At 40.9% G+C, this 17,275-nt stretch overlaps 1 protein-coding gene across 1 annotated transcript; it reads left to right on the forward strand.

The window, feature by feature from the left end:
* The first annotated feature begins 10,860 nt into the window (after positions 1 to 10,860).
* LOC108414999 (perforin-1-like) lies at positions 10,861 to 13,092 on the forward strand. Its single transcript, XM_017687941.1, has 3 exons — positions 10,861 to 10,882; positions 11,064 to 11,597; positions 11,712 to 13,092. The coding sequence occupies exons 2-3, from the start codon at positions 11,065 to 11,067 to the stop codon at positions 12,898 to 12,900; spliced, it is 1,722 nt and encodes a 573-aa protein (XP_017543430.1). The 5' UTR covers positions 10,861 to 10,882; position 11,064; the 3' UTR covers positions 12,901 to 13,092.
* Positions 13,093 to 17,275: the final 4,183 nt, after the last annotated feature.

Below are 17,275 nucleotides of genomic sequence, written 5' to 3' on the forward strand. Positions count from 1 at the left end.
GATGCGAAATGTGACTTAAATGGTTGCCAGCATTTATAGTACCTCCTAGTTGACCCTCTAGTAGTGTGTTTCATATGCTCTAGTTTAAGATGTGCCATGACTTCCATGAAGGCTACCACTTCTGATTGGTCTGAAGTTACAAGTATGTCTACTGGGACTACCCCAAATAAACCTGTTAGGGGCTTAGGTTTGAAATTTATATTCCAAATATGTGAAAAGGTATTAAAAATTCCCATCCAAAAGTCTAATAATTGTGGGCATGTCCAAAACATATGACTAAGGGTGCCTGGATCTTTTTTACATCTAAGGCATGTTGGATCAGTATTGGGATATAATTTTGCAAGTTTACTTCTGGAAAAGTGTAACCTATGAAGAACCTTGAACTGCAGTAATCCATGTTTTACACATACTGAAGATGAAGGCACCCACTGCACAGCCCTCTGCCAGGCTTCCTCTGAGATTTCCTCTCCTAATTCCTCCTCCCACTGTGCCTTTATATGATTCAGAGTAGGGGAGGCGACTCTTTGAATATTTTCATATAGGATGGATACCACTCCCCTGTCTAAAGGATTAATACTTAAACACTCATCAATCCAGTTCCTCTCAGGTGTTGTCAAGGATGGTGAAAAATATTTTTTAACGAAGCTGCATACTTGGAGGTATCTAAAAACATTTGATTGTGGGATGTCAAAGTCTGATTTCAACTGTTCGAATGAGATCAAACTGTTACTTCTGAACAGGTCTTTTACACGACTGACACCCTTCCTCGCCCAAACGTGGAATGTAGAGTCAATAAGTGATGGAGGGAAGAGAGCATTTGCTGTAATAGGAGCAGAAGGGAGAGCCTGTCTCATGTTAAAATGAATCCTAAACCGAGTCCAGATCTTCAGTGAACCACTCACCACTGGATTGTTGGTGGAAAAACGTTTGCTAAGCGGTAATGGGGCACAGATAAGAGAGAGCAGTGACACTGGATTACAGGAACGTCGTTTCATCAGAGGCCAGGCTGGAAGTTCTTCATCTAATGGGTCTAGGGCCCAAAAACCTAGTTTGTGAATATTAGCTGCCCAATAGTAGTACATGTAATTTGGCAAGGCTAATCCCCCCTCTTCCTTCTGTCCTTCTAAGAATTCCCTCCTTATCTGGGGAAGAGACCTATTCCAGATGAAAGTGGATGTAATTTTGTTTAACTCTTTAAAGAAGGCCTTAGGAATAAATATCGGAATAGTTTGGAACAAAAATAAAATTCTTGGCATCACTGTCATTTTAACTGAGTTAATCCTACCCGCAAGAGAAAGAGGAAGGGATGACCATTGTTCAAAGTCCTGCCGAGCCTTATCCAGCGCCGGTTTCTAATTATTGTCAAACAGATCTTTGTAAGCAGATGTCACCGTTACCCCCAGGTATGTGAACTTATCCTTAGTTACTAAAAATGGGAAGTGCTGAAATGACATCTGATGTGCTTTCTCATTAATGGGAAATAGGAGACTTTTAGTCAGGTTAATTTTATATCCAGATGTTCGTCCAAAATCAGAAATAATGTTCAGAGCTACGGGTATAGATGTATTTGAATCTGATAGAAAGAGGAGATCATCGGCATACAACGACAGTTTATGAATTTGCCCTTCCCTGTTAATTCCGGACATGCTGACGCTGTTTCTCAGTGCTAATGCCAGAGGCTCTATAGCTAAATTGAAGAGTAATGGAGACAGAGAACAGCCTTGTCTCGTGCCTCTGTAAATACGAAAAGATGTGGCTAGAATATGGTTCGTTCGGACCATCGCTTTGGGTGATTTATACAAAATCTTGACCCAGGAGATAAAAGTTGGCCCAAAGCCAAATGTCCTCAATGCTGTAAACAAATAATTATAGTCGATCCTGTCAAATGCTTTATGCACATCTAATGAAAGGATGACTTCTGGACTAGTCTCATTATTAGGTAGATATAACACATTATATAGCCTACGGAGATTATTGGATAATTGTCTACCAGCAATGAATCCAGTCAGGTCTGGATGGATTTTTTTAGACATAACTGATTCAAGCCTGGTTGCCAGCACCTTACTCAAAATTTTATAGTCGCAGCAAAGAAGACTGACTGGACGATACGATTCACAATTAAGTGGATCCTTGTTCTTTTTAAGAAGAACTGATATTACCGTTTCTGTCATTGTTGAGGGCAGGGCTTCCTTTTCTAATATCTCCTCAAAGACACGACAAAGGAGAGGCGTTATCTGAACTCAATAGGGAACCCATCCGGGCCCGGCGCCTTTCCCGACCAAATTTTTTTAACTGCAGTATCTATCTCTTCCATAGTTATAGTTCCTTCTAACCTAGACTTCTCAGATTCTCCGAGAGTAGGAGCCTGTAGGTTACTGAAGAAGCCTTCTATAAGTTCAATGTTATTCCTCTCTGACGTGTCTTTGTAAAAAACTTTAAATTGGTCATTAATACACTTTTGATCAATAACTACCTTGTCCTCAGAATTATGAATAGCTGATATAAAACCCAACAATGTTGACTGTTTTAGCTGGTGATTCAAGAGCTTACTAGCTCTTTCGCCAGATTCATAATAGCTCTGCCGAGACTTCATGTACAGATCTATCGCCCTCTCATTGGTTAATAAGTCAAATTCGGTCTGTAGCAAAAGTCTCTCCTTATATAGGTCCTCATTTGATGATACTGAATATAGTTGATCAATCATTTTTATTCTGTCTGCAATTTCTGTAGTGCGTTTTGTTTTCCTTTTGTTTTCACCTGCAGTGTATGAAATAATTTGCCCTCTTATAAATGCTTTTATGGTTTCCCATAGTGTCCTACAGCTAATTTCAGGAGATTCAATTGTTTCAAGAAAAAAATCTATTTGGGATTTAATGAATTTAACAAGGCGGCACGGTGGCGTGGTGGGTAGCGCTGTCGCCTCACAGCGAGGGGGGCCTGGGTTCGATTCCCCGGCCGGGTGGCCAGGGTCCTCTCTGTCCAGGGTGTGTCCTGCCTTCCGCCCAAAGACTGCTGGGATAGGCTCCAGCATCCCCCTGCGACCCTGACGGAGAAGCGGCTTGGAAATGGATGGATGAATTTAACAAAGTAGTCATCGGCTAACAGTCTTGGGTTCAGGCGCCAAATTTGCACAGGCAGTATGTTTTCAGGAAAGCGGAGCTTGATATCACTGGTCTGATATCACTATACTTTCATATTCTACTGAACTCAGCAATGAGAGCAATTTTCTATCTATTAAAAAATAATCAATCCTGGAGTATGTATGATGTACTGAGGAAAAAAAGGAAAATTGTTTCTGAGTTGGATATTTAAATCTCCAAGTTTCAATCATTCCATATTCCAAAAGAAAAGAATTAATACACTGAGCTGATTTACTGCCTATGTTCGCTCTAGGGCTGGAGTGGTCAAGTGATTGGTGTAACACACAATTAAAGTCACCTCCTAGAATTAAGCTGTGAGTATCTAGTTGGGGGAGAAGAGAAAACACATCCTTAAAGAACTAAGCGTTATCCCAATTATGGGCATATATGTTAGCTAAAATTACAGGCAAATTAAACAGCTTCCCCTGGATGATCAAGTATCTTCCATTTTTATCAGTGATGGCTTTTGACACCACAAACTGAATGTTCCTATGCAAATGAATGGCCACTCAACAATAAGAACAATCCCAGACTACTATTTAGCACAATTTCTAAACTAACAGAGAGCAAAAGAGTCACTGAACCCCAGATGCCATCAGCCTATAGCAGCAATGATTTTATGAATTTCTTTAGTGATAAAATCGAAAAAATTAGACAGAAAATTCTGAACACACAGTTAAATTCCACAAACCTGCTGTCTTATAATTCCAGTCTAGACCCTGAGAATATTAGAGTCACCCCAGATAGGCTGGAATCGTTTACATTACTCCAAGAAAATGAACTAGTCAAAATAGTCTCTTCTGCAAAACCATCAACCTGTATTCTGGACCCAATTCCTACAGGTCTACTCAAGGAAATCTTACCAGAAATAACTAAGCCTATTCTGTCAATAATAAACTCCTCTCTTAGCCTCGGATTTATCCCAAAAACTTTTAAACTTGCAGTAATTAGACCGCTGATTAAGAAAGCTAACCTCGATCCCTGTGAACTATCAAATTATAGACCTATCTCAAATCTCCCCTTTATATCTAAGATCCTGGAAAAAGTGGTAGCAAAACAATTAAGCCTTTATTTGCATAGGAATAATCTACATGAAAAATTTCAGTCTAGTTTTAGGCCACATCGTAGTACAGAAACAGCATTAGTAAAAATTATAAATGATCTTCTATTATTCAACGACCAAGGAAATGTGTCGTTGTTAGTCCTCCTTGACCTTAGTGCAGCATTTGACACAATAGACCACTCTATCCTACTAGATAGACTAGAAAACCTTGTAGGGGTAACAGGAACAGCTCTTTCCTGGTTCAGGTCCTACCTCACCGATCGATATCAGTTTGTTAATGTAAAGGGTGAATCATCTGTTCGTGCAAAAGTAATTTATGGTGTTCCACAACACCAGGACCTATATTATTTACAATATATATGCTACCACTAGGGACCATTATCAGTAAACACGGCATAAATTTCCACTGTTATGCCGATGACACCCAGTTATATATATCAAGTAAACCGGATGATAAAATTAAACTTGGCAAGATTGAGGACTGTGTAAAAGACGTAAAAGACTGGATGTCAAATAATTTTCTGTTACTTAACTCAGATAAAACAGAGGTCCTGCTTCTTGGTTCAAAATTAGCCAGAAACAGACTGTCTAACTCAACACTAAAACTTAACAATCTCTCAGTTTCATCAAGCTTATCTGTTAAAAATCTTGGTGTCATGATAGATGCTGATCTCTCCTTCGACACACATATAACTAATATCACTAGAACAGCCTTCCTGCATCTCCGCAATATTGCTAAATTAAGAAATTCATTATCTCTACAGGATGCAGAAAAGCTAGTTCATGCATTTATCACTTCAAGGCTAGATTATTGTAATGCCCTGCTGTCTGGATGTCCCAGCAAAAGCCTTAACAAGCTTCAGCTAGTCCAGAACGCTGCAGCCAGAGTCCTCACAAGAACTAGGAAGTTTGACCATATTAGTCCAGTTTTATCAGCCCTGCACTGGTTACCAGTTAAATTTCGCATTGATTATAAAATCCTATTACTGACATATAAAGCTCTAAACGGGCTCGCCCCTCAGTACCTGAGTGAGCTCCTCTCCCACTATGAACCATCACGCCTACTTAGATCACAAGGTGCTGGCTTACTACTGGTACCTAGAATTAATAAAGTTACATCAGGGGGGAGAGCTTTCTCATACAAAGCCCCCCAGCTCTGGAATAATCTTCCTGCTAATGTTCGGGAATCAGACACAGCCTCAATCTAAGTCTAGGCTAAAAACTTATTTGTACAGTCAAGCATTTGGTGATTAGTCTTCCCTGTCAGGTCTAGACCTGCTGGAGTCTACACTGCTGTTTTACTGTAATCTGTGGTCAGCCACTCTTTACAGTACTAACTCTGTTTTTTTCTTTCCTTTCTCTGCCGAGCTGATCAGCTTCCCATCCTGTGCGCCTGATGCTGTTGCCTCTACTGCCTTGATTGGTGCCGCTGCTCACCAGCCTTCTGGACCGGTTTGACCACCACTGAGCTTCTTGCTGTACAGCGCTGTGCAGTCCTCACCCTCAGATCTTTCTTTTCCCACTTTACTATAATACTTCATACTAATAATGTTTGCTGTCCGGTGTCGACCATAGGAGGATGGGTTCCCCTTCTGAGTCTTGGTTCCTCTCAAGGTTTCTTCCTCTTTTAGGGAGTTTTTCCTTGCCACCGTCACCGCTGGCGACGCTCATGGGGGCTCAGACCCGGATATTCTTTCTTCTTTTCTCTTCTCTCTGTAATACTGATTGTTCTGTAAAGCTGCTTTGTGACAACACCTGTTGTAAAAAGCGCTATATAAATAAATTTTGCTTGCTTGCCACTCATCTAAACCTACCCCCATTTCCTGAGTGATACACCTGTGTGAACCCTCCCCTTTTCAGCTTTAAATATTCTTTATTTAACATATGGGTTTCTTGCATAAACACAATTTCACTCTTCATCTTCTCCAGATAACATTCCAGGTTACCAGTTTTGTGATTGCCTTCTGTGTCTGGCTACTACTCATCATCCCAGAGTATAAAAACGTGTCTTGGGCTCCACTACTGCGGACATATTCCTTGAGGTCCTACCTTGCAACAAATATTCATCCAAAAATTAAAGAAAGAAAGAAATAAAAAGACAGAAAAACAGCAAAATGGGGGGGCTTGGGGAAAGAAAGAACTCACTAACATAACCATTACACACTAACAACTGCTGAACAGTCAGACTCAAATCTCTTCCAGCAGATTTTCTTGTACTGAAAGCTTACCATGTAGGCCATCCTCCTCAGGAGCTACAATATCATCCCTAAATCAGTTGTTCACAATAACGCTGTCCTAAATTAAGCCTCTTGTCCATGTAAGGACTGACTTACTAGGTTTGATTCACGTCCCTTCTCCGAGATATGACAGTATGTTCCATCTCCACCTAAAATACGGTTGATGTCCATCAGTCCGGCACTGAGTTAGCAAGTCGAAAGACTTCAGTGCTCCACCACAGAGTTGATATCCCTGGAGCTACCTGGCACATCAGCTAGCGGCGTTTGGGTCGAACTTGCTATGTTGCTCCTGATAAACGCCCTCGCCTTTTCTGGGTCTTCAAAGCGGACCTCTGTACCCTCCGATGTGGTGATTTTCAACGTTGCCGGCTACATCAGCCCATACCGGACCCCTCCGCAGCCCCGGAGCAGGCTCCTGATCTCATTAAATGCCGCACACCGTCTACTCACGGTCAAAGTGAAGTGAAGTGGAGGACGCAGATCCTGTCGCCGTCAGCTGTTGTCATGAGCCTCTTTTCAACCGCCTTTCGCAAAATTCTGTTTTTCAGAGAAATAGTGACACTTTACCACTAATGGTCGTGGTGGCTGATTATCCTCTGTTGGTTTACTTCGGAGAGAGCGATGTGCTCGGTCCAGGATTGGGGGCGTTTCAAGATTAAGAACGTCTTTTAGGAGATTTGCTACGAACTGGGTTAGCTTCTTGCCCCCTTCTTGGCCTTCGATCACCCCCATAATTCTCAGATTGGAGCGTGATCTTGCCTCTAGGTCCTCACATCGGTCTTTTAGTGTAGCCAGCTCTTTTCTCAGGGTTAGCATGTCTTTTTCCACACTAAAAATGAAGTCTGAGTGTCCACTCACAGAGGCCTCCAGCTCCACCATGCGAGTTTCAGTAGCCTCCACCCTGGTTTTCACTTGCTCCAGCGCGTTGCCTAGCTCAGCTTGTAATTTTCCGATCTGGTCTCGGAGCTCTGCGGCTTGTGCTGAGGCCTTCTCGTCAATCTTGGCCAGCAAGTCAACCTTCAGCATGTTGATCGCTTGCAAGACCGCCTGTTGCTCGCTAGCGGCCGCCATGGCCTTCTTCGTAGTTGACTGAGGATCCGCGCTAGCTTTGGCTTCTGTGTCTTTTTTCTGCGAACTTGGGGCATCTTTTCTGTCTACCAAACCTTTCACTCTACACAGAGACACTTTTTTGTATATTTTACTAAGTATTATGCTGGTACTGAATCTGAAAGTTTGAAATTTGTATTTCCCCTGAGGAGCTCGCCTCGAACACGTCTTTACATGGCGCCGCTCAAACCGGACTCAATCTTCCACACTAATCTTGTAAAATCAAACAAAACAAAAATACCACATATTAGTAACTTCATCTTTGAAATTGGGCATATTTTTCTTCCAGGCTTGCTATTTTCACCTGAGCCAAAAGTTCGCAAAAACATGTTCAACTCAATGTAACTCACTCACTCGGTGTAAATGAGCCAGTTCCTGCCATGTTCCACTGAAAATGAGCCGAGAGTTCAAAAGAGTCGATCCCATAGACCCCGTGTCCTGGATTTACTCTGAAAGGAACATGCAAACGCAGGAGGGTCCAGTCATTAACTTCAGTTGTATGTTGCACTATACTATATATAAGGACAATAGTATTGGGACACCCCTCCTTATTATTTTCAGTTGTTTCATGGACACCCACTGCTAGCAGGCGGATAACACTAAGCACATAGCCTTGCAATCTCGATAGAGAAAGTCTTGTAGCAGAATGGCTCATACTGATGAACTCAGCGAATTCAAACATGTCACTGTCATAGGATGCTGCCTCTGCCACAAGTCTATTTATGAAAGTTCTATCCTGCTAGATCTGCCTGTCAACTGTAAGTGCTATTATTATGAAATGGCAGCAACTAGGAGCAACAACAGCTCAGCCACAAAGCAGTAGACCACTCCTGTGAGCCTGCCAAGTGCTGAAGTGCACAGTGCCTATCCTTTGTGGAATCACTCACTAAAGAGTTTCAAACTGCCTCTCGAAGCAACGTTAACTAAAGTGCACATTAGCAGCTTCACAACATGAGTTTCCATGGTCCAGCAGCTACACACAAGTCTAAGGTCAAATGCACAATGCCAAGTGTTGGATGGAGTGGTGTAAAGCATGCTGCCACTAGACTCTGTAATCTGTGGAGTGACGAATCACACTTCTCCATCTGGCAGTCTGATGGACGAATCAGGGTTTGGAGAATGCCGGGAGAACGTTACCTGTCTGACTGCATTGTGCCAACTGCCGAGTTTGGTGGAGGGATGATGCTATGTTGTTTTCAGGGGTTGGCCTAGGACCCTTAATTCCAGTGAAGGGAAATTTTAAGGTTTCAGCAGACCAAGACACTTTGGACAATTGTATGTTTCCAACTTCGTAGATTTGGGGAAGGTCCTTTCCTGTTCCAGAGTGACTGAGCCCCAGCGCACAAAGCAAGGTCCAGAAAGGCATGACTGGTTGAGTTTGGTGCGGGAGAACTTGACTGGCCCTCACAGTGCCCTGACCTCAACCCCAATGAACACCTTCGAGATTCCAACACTTTCCAACACACCTTCCAACACACCTTCCAACACTTAAAGAGCTATTCATAACTACCAAGAACTATTAGTTAACTACTCAGTACATAATAGTGAACTAATGATTAGGGTAGTTCACTATTAACTAAAAAATAACTACCAAGTTTCATAGAATTACTTAGTAACTTTGGTTTCTTAGAATAATTACTCATAAATTATCGATCAAATCAACATTAATTGCTCAATAGCTGAGTCTGACCAGTTTCCTACTGAACTACTAACTGATGTAGAGTATTCCAACACTTCTAACAGTAGTGAAATACACTACACGGTGTGCAGCCTCTAGAATATAATGGATTATATCCTCCATTTCTATTTACAGAAACAGGAATTTATGAGTAATTATTCTAAGAAGCCATAGTTACTAAGTAATTCTATATAGAACTGAGTACTTATTGTTTAGTTAATAGTGAACTACGCTAATCATTAATTCTTCATTATCTACTGAATAGTTAACTAGTAGTCCTTAGCAGTTACTTAAGTGTTAATGCAGCACCACCTATTTGTTCCTGCTTAGTTCCTGACCAGTTACTTAGTAGCTATGAAACAGTATTGTAGCGTTACCCACTTTCCAGAAGAGTGGAAGCTGTTATAGGTGCAAAGGGGGACCAACTCCATATTAATGCCTAAATAAAAGCTCCTGTAGGTGTAATGTGTTGGTGTCCCAATACTTAGGTTCATATAGTGTGTTAGCACCAAGTTAAGCATCAACATATAAGCTCTTGCATAAAGACAGATATTTGATGCATTGAAAAGACATTAAGGGATGCTTAAGAATCCATTCACAAAATATTTAACTAAACGTAGAAAGCTTGGGAGATCCCATGAACCCATTATTACAGGGTTGCATATAGAGATGGGAAATTACAAAAAGGATAGTGTCACGAGTGGCCCCTCCCAGTCCTCCATGTGCTTTTGTTTTGTTTTGGTCTTGTCCATGTGCTTTCTTTGTTTTGATTCTTCCCTGTCCTGCCCCCTTTTTTTCTTGACTTTGCCCTTGATTGTTCTTACCTGTGTTGTCCACCTATGTCTTGATAACCCTTGTTATTCTTTGTATTTAAGCCCTGTGTCTTCCCCTGTGAGTTCGCTGGTCGTTGTTTGGTCTTTGTAATGTACTGTTTGCATTGTTTTGTATTGTGGTGTTTAACGTCGTTCTTCCGGCCTCCGCAGTGTGTTTTTCCGTTTTCCTTTTCGTCATGTCTTTTCCCCAATCTGTCCGTGTTGGCTCTCTGACCCTGGACCGTTTTGACCCTGACTCTGGATTTGCCTCTAATAAATCTCGCTTCTCTCAGCATGTGCGTCTGCCTCGTCATCGCTCCCAGCATTATAGATAGCTGGTCTAGAGATGGCATGGTGGTGGAGTGGGTCGCACTGTTGCCTCACAGCAAGCAAAGTCTGGGTTTGGTACCAGCCAGGTGACTAGGGTCCTTTATGTGTGGAGTTGGCATATCCTCCCCTTTTTTTTTTTTTTTGCAGGATACCTTTCTGCTGGCTTTGGAGCAAAAGAACATGAAAGGAACTTTTAAGAACCAAGCCAAAAAAGATATTAGATCTTTTGCTGAAAAGTGCAAAAAGACTTTCTTTGACAGAACAAGGAGAATTTTTAGCAGTCTGATGAGAACTATTTTACATTGGGCTCCTTTAAGAGGAAGTCATCATGAAAATGTATTGTCTAATTGTCACTGGTTGAAGAACCTATGCATAGCAGTTTAGGTACCTGATCAAAGATACCTATATAAAGACAACACAGTAAGGCCCTCCTTCTTCCTCTTGTATTTAATGTGTGAAATGTGGTTTGGCATGCCTCACATCTCAGAGTCATCTCAGATATAGTTTAGACACAAGTAAGTTCTGATGGGATTCACTAAAACGATTACATTTGTAAACTGCATATTAATAATTGAATGCTATGTGTATATATACTGTGAGCTGCTTCATTGACCAAAAGTAGTTTGTTATATATAATATTTTTTCCCAATTGATTATTTAAGGAATGACTAAAAGATTTCTTCTACTGTCTCACAGAATGGGGTGGATGAGTCGTTACCTTCTCAGCTGTTGGATTTGGTGTTCTCTTTTCTCCTTGGTCAATGCTGAAGAACAACCAGAACTGGGTGGTCCAGAAGACTGCAACAATGCTGACTTCGTTCCTGGCTACAACCTTGGTGGAGAAGGCTTTGACGTTGTGAAGATGGAGCGTAAAGGGTCTTATGTCATCGACATGGACAAGTGGGACGTTGGGAACGGCAGCTGCAAAATGTATAAGAACCCATACCTGAACAAAGAAAAGCAGAAGACACCAGCTGCTGTGGTGTTCTGGAGAACATTCCCAAAGTGTTCAATGAAGGTCTCCAGCAAGATTTATGAGTCAAGTGAAGCTCTTGTGAACGATTCTACTTCTTCAATCTCAAACAACTGGAAAATTGGGCTCAATGTGATGTTTAAGGGTTCGGGTTCATCAGGAGGAACTCATTCCCGTGAAGCACAATTCGGTATGAAGAAGTCAAAGGAGGACAATTTCAGCTTTACCAAGCATGTTGTCAAATGCAGCTTTTACAGGTGAGCCATTCTGCTGTGAAATCATTTTATATGGGATAGCAGATAAATAATACGTTGCATAGCTGTCACTGTGTACATATTATAAATATCAATGGCTTCTAAATTCTTTCACAGCTACAAAATAGCATCTTCACCACCACTGCATCGTGAGTTTCTTCAGGCTCTGCAGTCTCTTCCCCGAGAATATGATTCAGACTCCTATCAAGGCATAATTGACATGTTTGGCACACATTATACCACAGGAGTGTACTTAGGTGGGAAGATGAAAGCAGTAACAGCCATCAGAACCTGTAAAGCAGCAATGAATGGACTTTCGGATACAGCGGTCAAAGACTGTTTGGATGTGGAAGCATCAGGCACACATAATGGTGTTACTTTGAGTACAGAGTTCAAACACTGTCAAGCCCTAAAGAAGAAAATGAGTACAGATGAAAAATTCAGCTCAATGTTTAATGAGCGACAGACAGAGATTGTAGGAGGGAACATCAATGGTGAGGATCTCCTTTTCTCCAGGAACTCACACCCAAATTCTCTAAACCAGTGGCTGGATTCCCTGAAGACCATCCCAGATGTGGTGACATACACTCTTCACCCCCTACATTCAGTTCTGAACAAGAACCACCCTGCCAGGAACGGACTAAAGAAGGCAGTAGAAAATTATATCCGTAACAACGCCTTAAAAAAGGTTTGCAGTGGGTCCTGTAAGATAGGGCACCAGAATAGTGCAAGAGATCGCTGTGCCTGTGTTTGTGAAAGAAGTCAAAATATACTGTCCAACTGCTGTCCTGTTGAAAAAGGTCTAGCCACACTGAAGGTTTTCAAACTCCGAGCCAATGGTTTATATGGAGACCGCTGGACTGAAACAGATGGCTCTGTAGAGGTCAGATACGGCGACACGGTCAGGCGCACTGTTGTAATTAAAGATAATAACAATCCCCGTTGGACAGAATCATTTGAGTTTGCTCCCGTCAAGCTGTCCATCAGCAAAAAACTCATTTTCAAAGTATATGATGCAGATTCTTACTGGAACAGTGACCTTCTTGGAGAGTGCTCCTTTGAACTGAGAAGAGGAAAAGTGACTGACATGTGTGCCTTCCAGTATGGCACCTTCTTTTTCTCCTATACTGTAGAATGTGCTCCTAGTCTGCAGGGTCCAAAGTGTGCAGATTACAGTGCTTCTCCGATGGACTCCCATCTGGACAAAATATTCCAGTCCAGAAACGGCATTCTGGCTAAAGATATGTGGAAGCTCCAGGAGGCCCAGAATTACTCCAATAACCCCTATTTCAAGGGTTATAAATAGTAATACAAACCTTATGCAGCAGTTATGATGCTAAACAGCTTAGCTTATTTGGCTTGTTTCACAGATCAAGAACATCTGCATAAATGTAACAAAAAAGTATTTTACTTGGTTTCATATTTTAACCATTGCTTGCTGAATGTTTGACTGCCTTGCAAGTTGCACTTTGGTTTAAGTAAAGCATCCACAAAGACAGACCTGAGTTTGTTTTCTTCAAAAAAAAAAAACTTAAGTCCTTACACTGACCAACCACCTCACATCGTCCACTCTATTAGACACAGATACTTTCTTAATCCTCCTTGTAGATGTAAAATCTGAGACGATAGCTCATCTGTTGCTACAGTTTGTGTTAAAAACTTCTGTCTAAAATGAAAAACAAAAAGCATATTACACATTTTCAAATTTCATGCACTGCTTGCTCAATGTATGCCTTTTATCTTGCAGTTTGGTTTAATTAAAGCATTCACAAAGACAAATTTTGAAATATGAGTTCTCTTTTTCAAAAAAAGTTGATTACTTATATACTCACTAGAGTGTATGTGGGGTTTCACTTCACGGATTGGTTAAATGCAGAGGTGAAATTTCCCTGTTGTGGGACTAATAAGGGTTTCTTAATCTCCCAGCCTGAGACTTCAGTGGTGTGTTTATTCCTTTGTTCCATGTCGGGCTGCAGGTTAGTTAGTGTGGCTACCATAAAGTGAAAGTGTATTCATTAATAAACCTTTTAAAAGCACAATTTTGGTACGTCCACTTTTGGTATGTCCACTTATTTTCACTGTAACATTTTGAACTGACACAGTCTAGAAGAGTTACACCAAAACAAAGAGAAAAAAAACATGAAAAAAGAAAATGCCCAGAGGCTGGACCAGCAGGTCACCGACATGACCGACAACTGCAGCTTCAAACTCCAAGGCCAATACTTAAAGTGACCATCAGAACAAGGTCAACAAGGTTCAATATGGTAAAAGCTGGTTAGAACTGGACGATCAACTCAACCTCAACCATAAGACCTAAGAGACCAGGTTGACTCAGCTGGTAAGACCTGGATGACAAGCTTGGCAAGAGCTGGCTAGCTTGGCTAGACAGAGTTAGCTGAACAACCTGAATGCAGCCTTACAGTAACAAAGAATACCTGAGCCTTGGTGCTAAGACGCAGTCCGACTGCATGTCCTGCAAAAGGTGAGAACCCAAGGGCCAGGTAAGCTCCCTCCTACCACCAATAACAGGATTTGGAAAATTCCAGTCAACAGGTGTTACGTCTCAAAGATGAGATTCTTTCTTCAGGATAGAAGTGGTTGGCCGTATTTCCAATAATCAAGAGAAGGAATCCATGATCCAGTGTGTTGCTGTAGCAAATATAGCTCCCTCAAAATTCCAAAATAAAGTAGAGCTCAAACACCAGGAATGGTAGAAAAAGGCAAAGATTCTTTTATTAAAGCTTAAGGCTTTACAACAGGCAAACGTTAATCTGAGCTGGCACAGGCTGCAACTGACCAACCCACAAGAACCCATAACTTTTATACTTCTCTGTGGGCAAACAGGGGTCATTGACTGACGTCTCCTTGCCCCTTTCAAAAAAATTTGATCTCTTGATTTTTACCCCATTATCTTCAAATCACATGCTATTATGACTGCACTATGATTTCCAAACCTTCCATTAGAATTACATGGTTTCTCTAATTATTGGCCAAGGCCACAATCAAACATTGGCTTTTGAACTTCATTCACTTTATTTATGACCTTAAATCTTCAAAAACATCCTTAATAATATGTGGTTACAACTGAGTCTCTTTACTTAGGCACTTCTTCAGGCCATTGCCTTTGAAGAGGCCCGCTTTGCACACAACATGGAGCAATATGGAACATACTCAGGGTCACACGGGCACACAGAGGGAGGGCCATACAGCACGAAATGATTATTTAGAATGAAATCATCTATTATTTCAGTGAAACTGAAATCTTTCACTTTAGCATGAAAAATCTACCAAAAACTAACATGTATATTCCATCCATCCATCCATCCATCCTCTAAGCCGCTTCTCCCTCAGGGTCGCGGTGGGGTGCTGGAGCCTATCCCAGCGGTCATCGGGTGGAAGGCAGGACACACCCAGGACAGGTCGCCAGTCCATTGCAGGGCAATGTGTATATTAATAGGACTTATTATTTTTATTATTATTATGATTATTTACACTTCAATTAACTGCATGTAGCTACAATGAACTGAAAATAGCCACAACATTATTACTCAAAAACGCTGATGTGTTATAATATGTATAGTGTGATTCAAACTAACATTTCTCCTTACTCTTTGTATTTGTTTTGTAATTATTTTTCTTTAGTTGCCAGAGAGCATCACTTTTAAATATGATGAACATTCTCAACTTTTATATTTATTTTTACCAATTCATAAAACGAACTGTGAGACAAAGGAAATACCAGTTGGTAATTTCTTAATGCCTTTATCAATTCTGATGTCACGTGTCCCTCTGGCTCAGACGTTTCCATGGACTCCAACCCCCAGAATCCTCTAGGAGATCACATGACTCCGGACCCTCCAGCATGCTCCAATCACAGCTCTCTCTCGCCTGAGTACTAATCTGTAGCACCTGTTGGCCTCTCAGTTAGTTTTAGTACAAAGCCCGGGCTTTTAGAGTAGTTCAGTGTGAGGTATTCAGCTGCTCATTTCTTGAGCTGCTGAGCATTTATATGTTGTTTTTCCTGGTTTTGATTGATCTTCTGTGTTTTGACTTACCTGTTTTTGCCTGATCCCTTTTGGATTGTTTTTGCCTGTTATGTTTTTCTGTCTTTACTTGCTGCCCTTACGGGATTTGACCTGTGCCGGGTTCCTGACAACGATTTTGGTGGACGATTCTGACAGTAAAGCGTCTGAGTGGTTCTGTCACGTTACATCTGATATAGAACTGAGCCCTGAGCACTCACACCAAGACTGAACACTAGACAGGTTTTTTTTAAAGATCACTCCTTGTGGAAAAGTCAGTTACACAGATGACCAGGTTGAGGCGCTATTCTTTGAGCAATAGTACACAATAGTACTCCTGTTGATTTAAAGCTTTCCTACTCTGCTTCAATTCATTAGAACCAGTAACATCTGTTTAGTTAAAACAGCATTAAGGTTATTTATTCACAAAATTTCAATAATGAAAGTAATTTTAGCATCGTTTAGAGTGGGCCAAGGCCTGCTAGGCCTTGCACAGCTGCTGCTAGCTTTATGGGTAAGTTAAAAAAAAAAACATATTTTAATATATTGTATTTTAAGTAAAATTGATGTTTTTATATTAAATAGACATGAGTGGTGCTCACATGGTAACAGATCAGATTTAAGCATGGCAGATGTTGTGAATGCAAAAGCTCTCATGAAATGACTCGGAAAGATGAATAAAATATTAATAAATTAAAGAATAAAACATTTACAGAATTGCTCTTGTTTCCAACAATTTAAGCCTGAAAATGCAGCTAAATATCAAAGCGGTATGACTACTGTATCATGGACAGTCCTATGGTCTTCGTAGCTCGACTCGGCACTATGACAGGAACCGGTCTCTCTGAAGCTTCAGTAACTGTTCTGAATATCATCATCATTTTATTTTCAAATATAGTTTAGAATGATTTAGAGTAATTCCCATTAAATTCAAACAACAGTCTTTCACAATTTAATCTCGTAAACGCACAACACAAAAAACACGCATTAGAACCACTAGAGCTAGTTTAGGGGAGCCTGGCCGATTCCTGCTTCTCCTGTTGTATCAAAAACAAGCCTGCAAAACACCAGAGGGTGTCTGCGAGGAGGTCCTCAACCAATCGAGCAAAATTCATTACTATCCACTTCCATGCCCTTCCTTTAATCTTTGGAATGTAAAGGAATGTATTGCACTAAAAACAGTGGTGGACAGTAACTGAGTAAATGTAATTAGTTTCTGTACTTTAGTATTTTTCGGTATATCTGTACTGAAGTTTCTCCACTCTGGGCGACTTTTTCCTTTCACTCCACCACATTTCAGAGTCTAATATCTGACTTTTTCCTCCGCTACATTTTGAGAAATCTGTCATTCCTTTTAGTTTCTGTGTGTATAAAAATGCAACATGTCAAAATGAAAGAAGCGCAAAGATCTATGATCATTTTAATAGACGTCAGCGTCACTAATTAATGACGTTCTATTAAAAGACTGGTTTACCAAGAGAGACGCTGGAGGACTTTCACCTGAAATGAGTTCATGAAGCCAGTCTGGTTATAAAAATGATAACAGGACATCAGAGCCAGAATTACTCTTTTAGTACTTTTACTTTATACTTAAGTACATTTGAAGGTAAATACTTTAGTACTTTTTACTCAAGTGGAGGTCTAAAGGGAGGAACTTCT

This window comes from Pygocentrus nattereri, chromosome 27, assembly GCF_015220715.1.
Source record: "Pygocentrus nattereri isolate fPygNat1 chromosome 27, fPygNat1.pri, whole genome shotgun sequence".
NCBI lineage: Eukaryota > Metazoa > Chordata > Actinopteri > Characiformes > Serrasalmidae > Pygocentrus > Pygocentrus nattereri.

Bases quoted from the DNA above. Each gene is read 5' to 3' on its own strand.
- LOC108414999 (XM_017687941.1), top strand. From the start codon at position 11,065: ATGGGGTGGATGAGTCGTTACCTTCTCAGCTGTTGGATTTGGTGTTCT. The intron at 11,598-11,711 runs GTGAGCCATTCT...ATTCTTTCACAG, and splicing joins GTCAAATGCAGCTTTTACAG to CTACAAAATAGCATCTTCAC.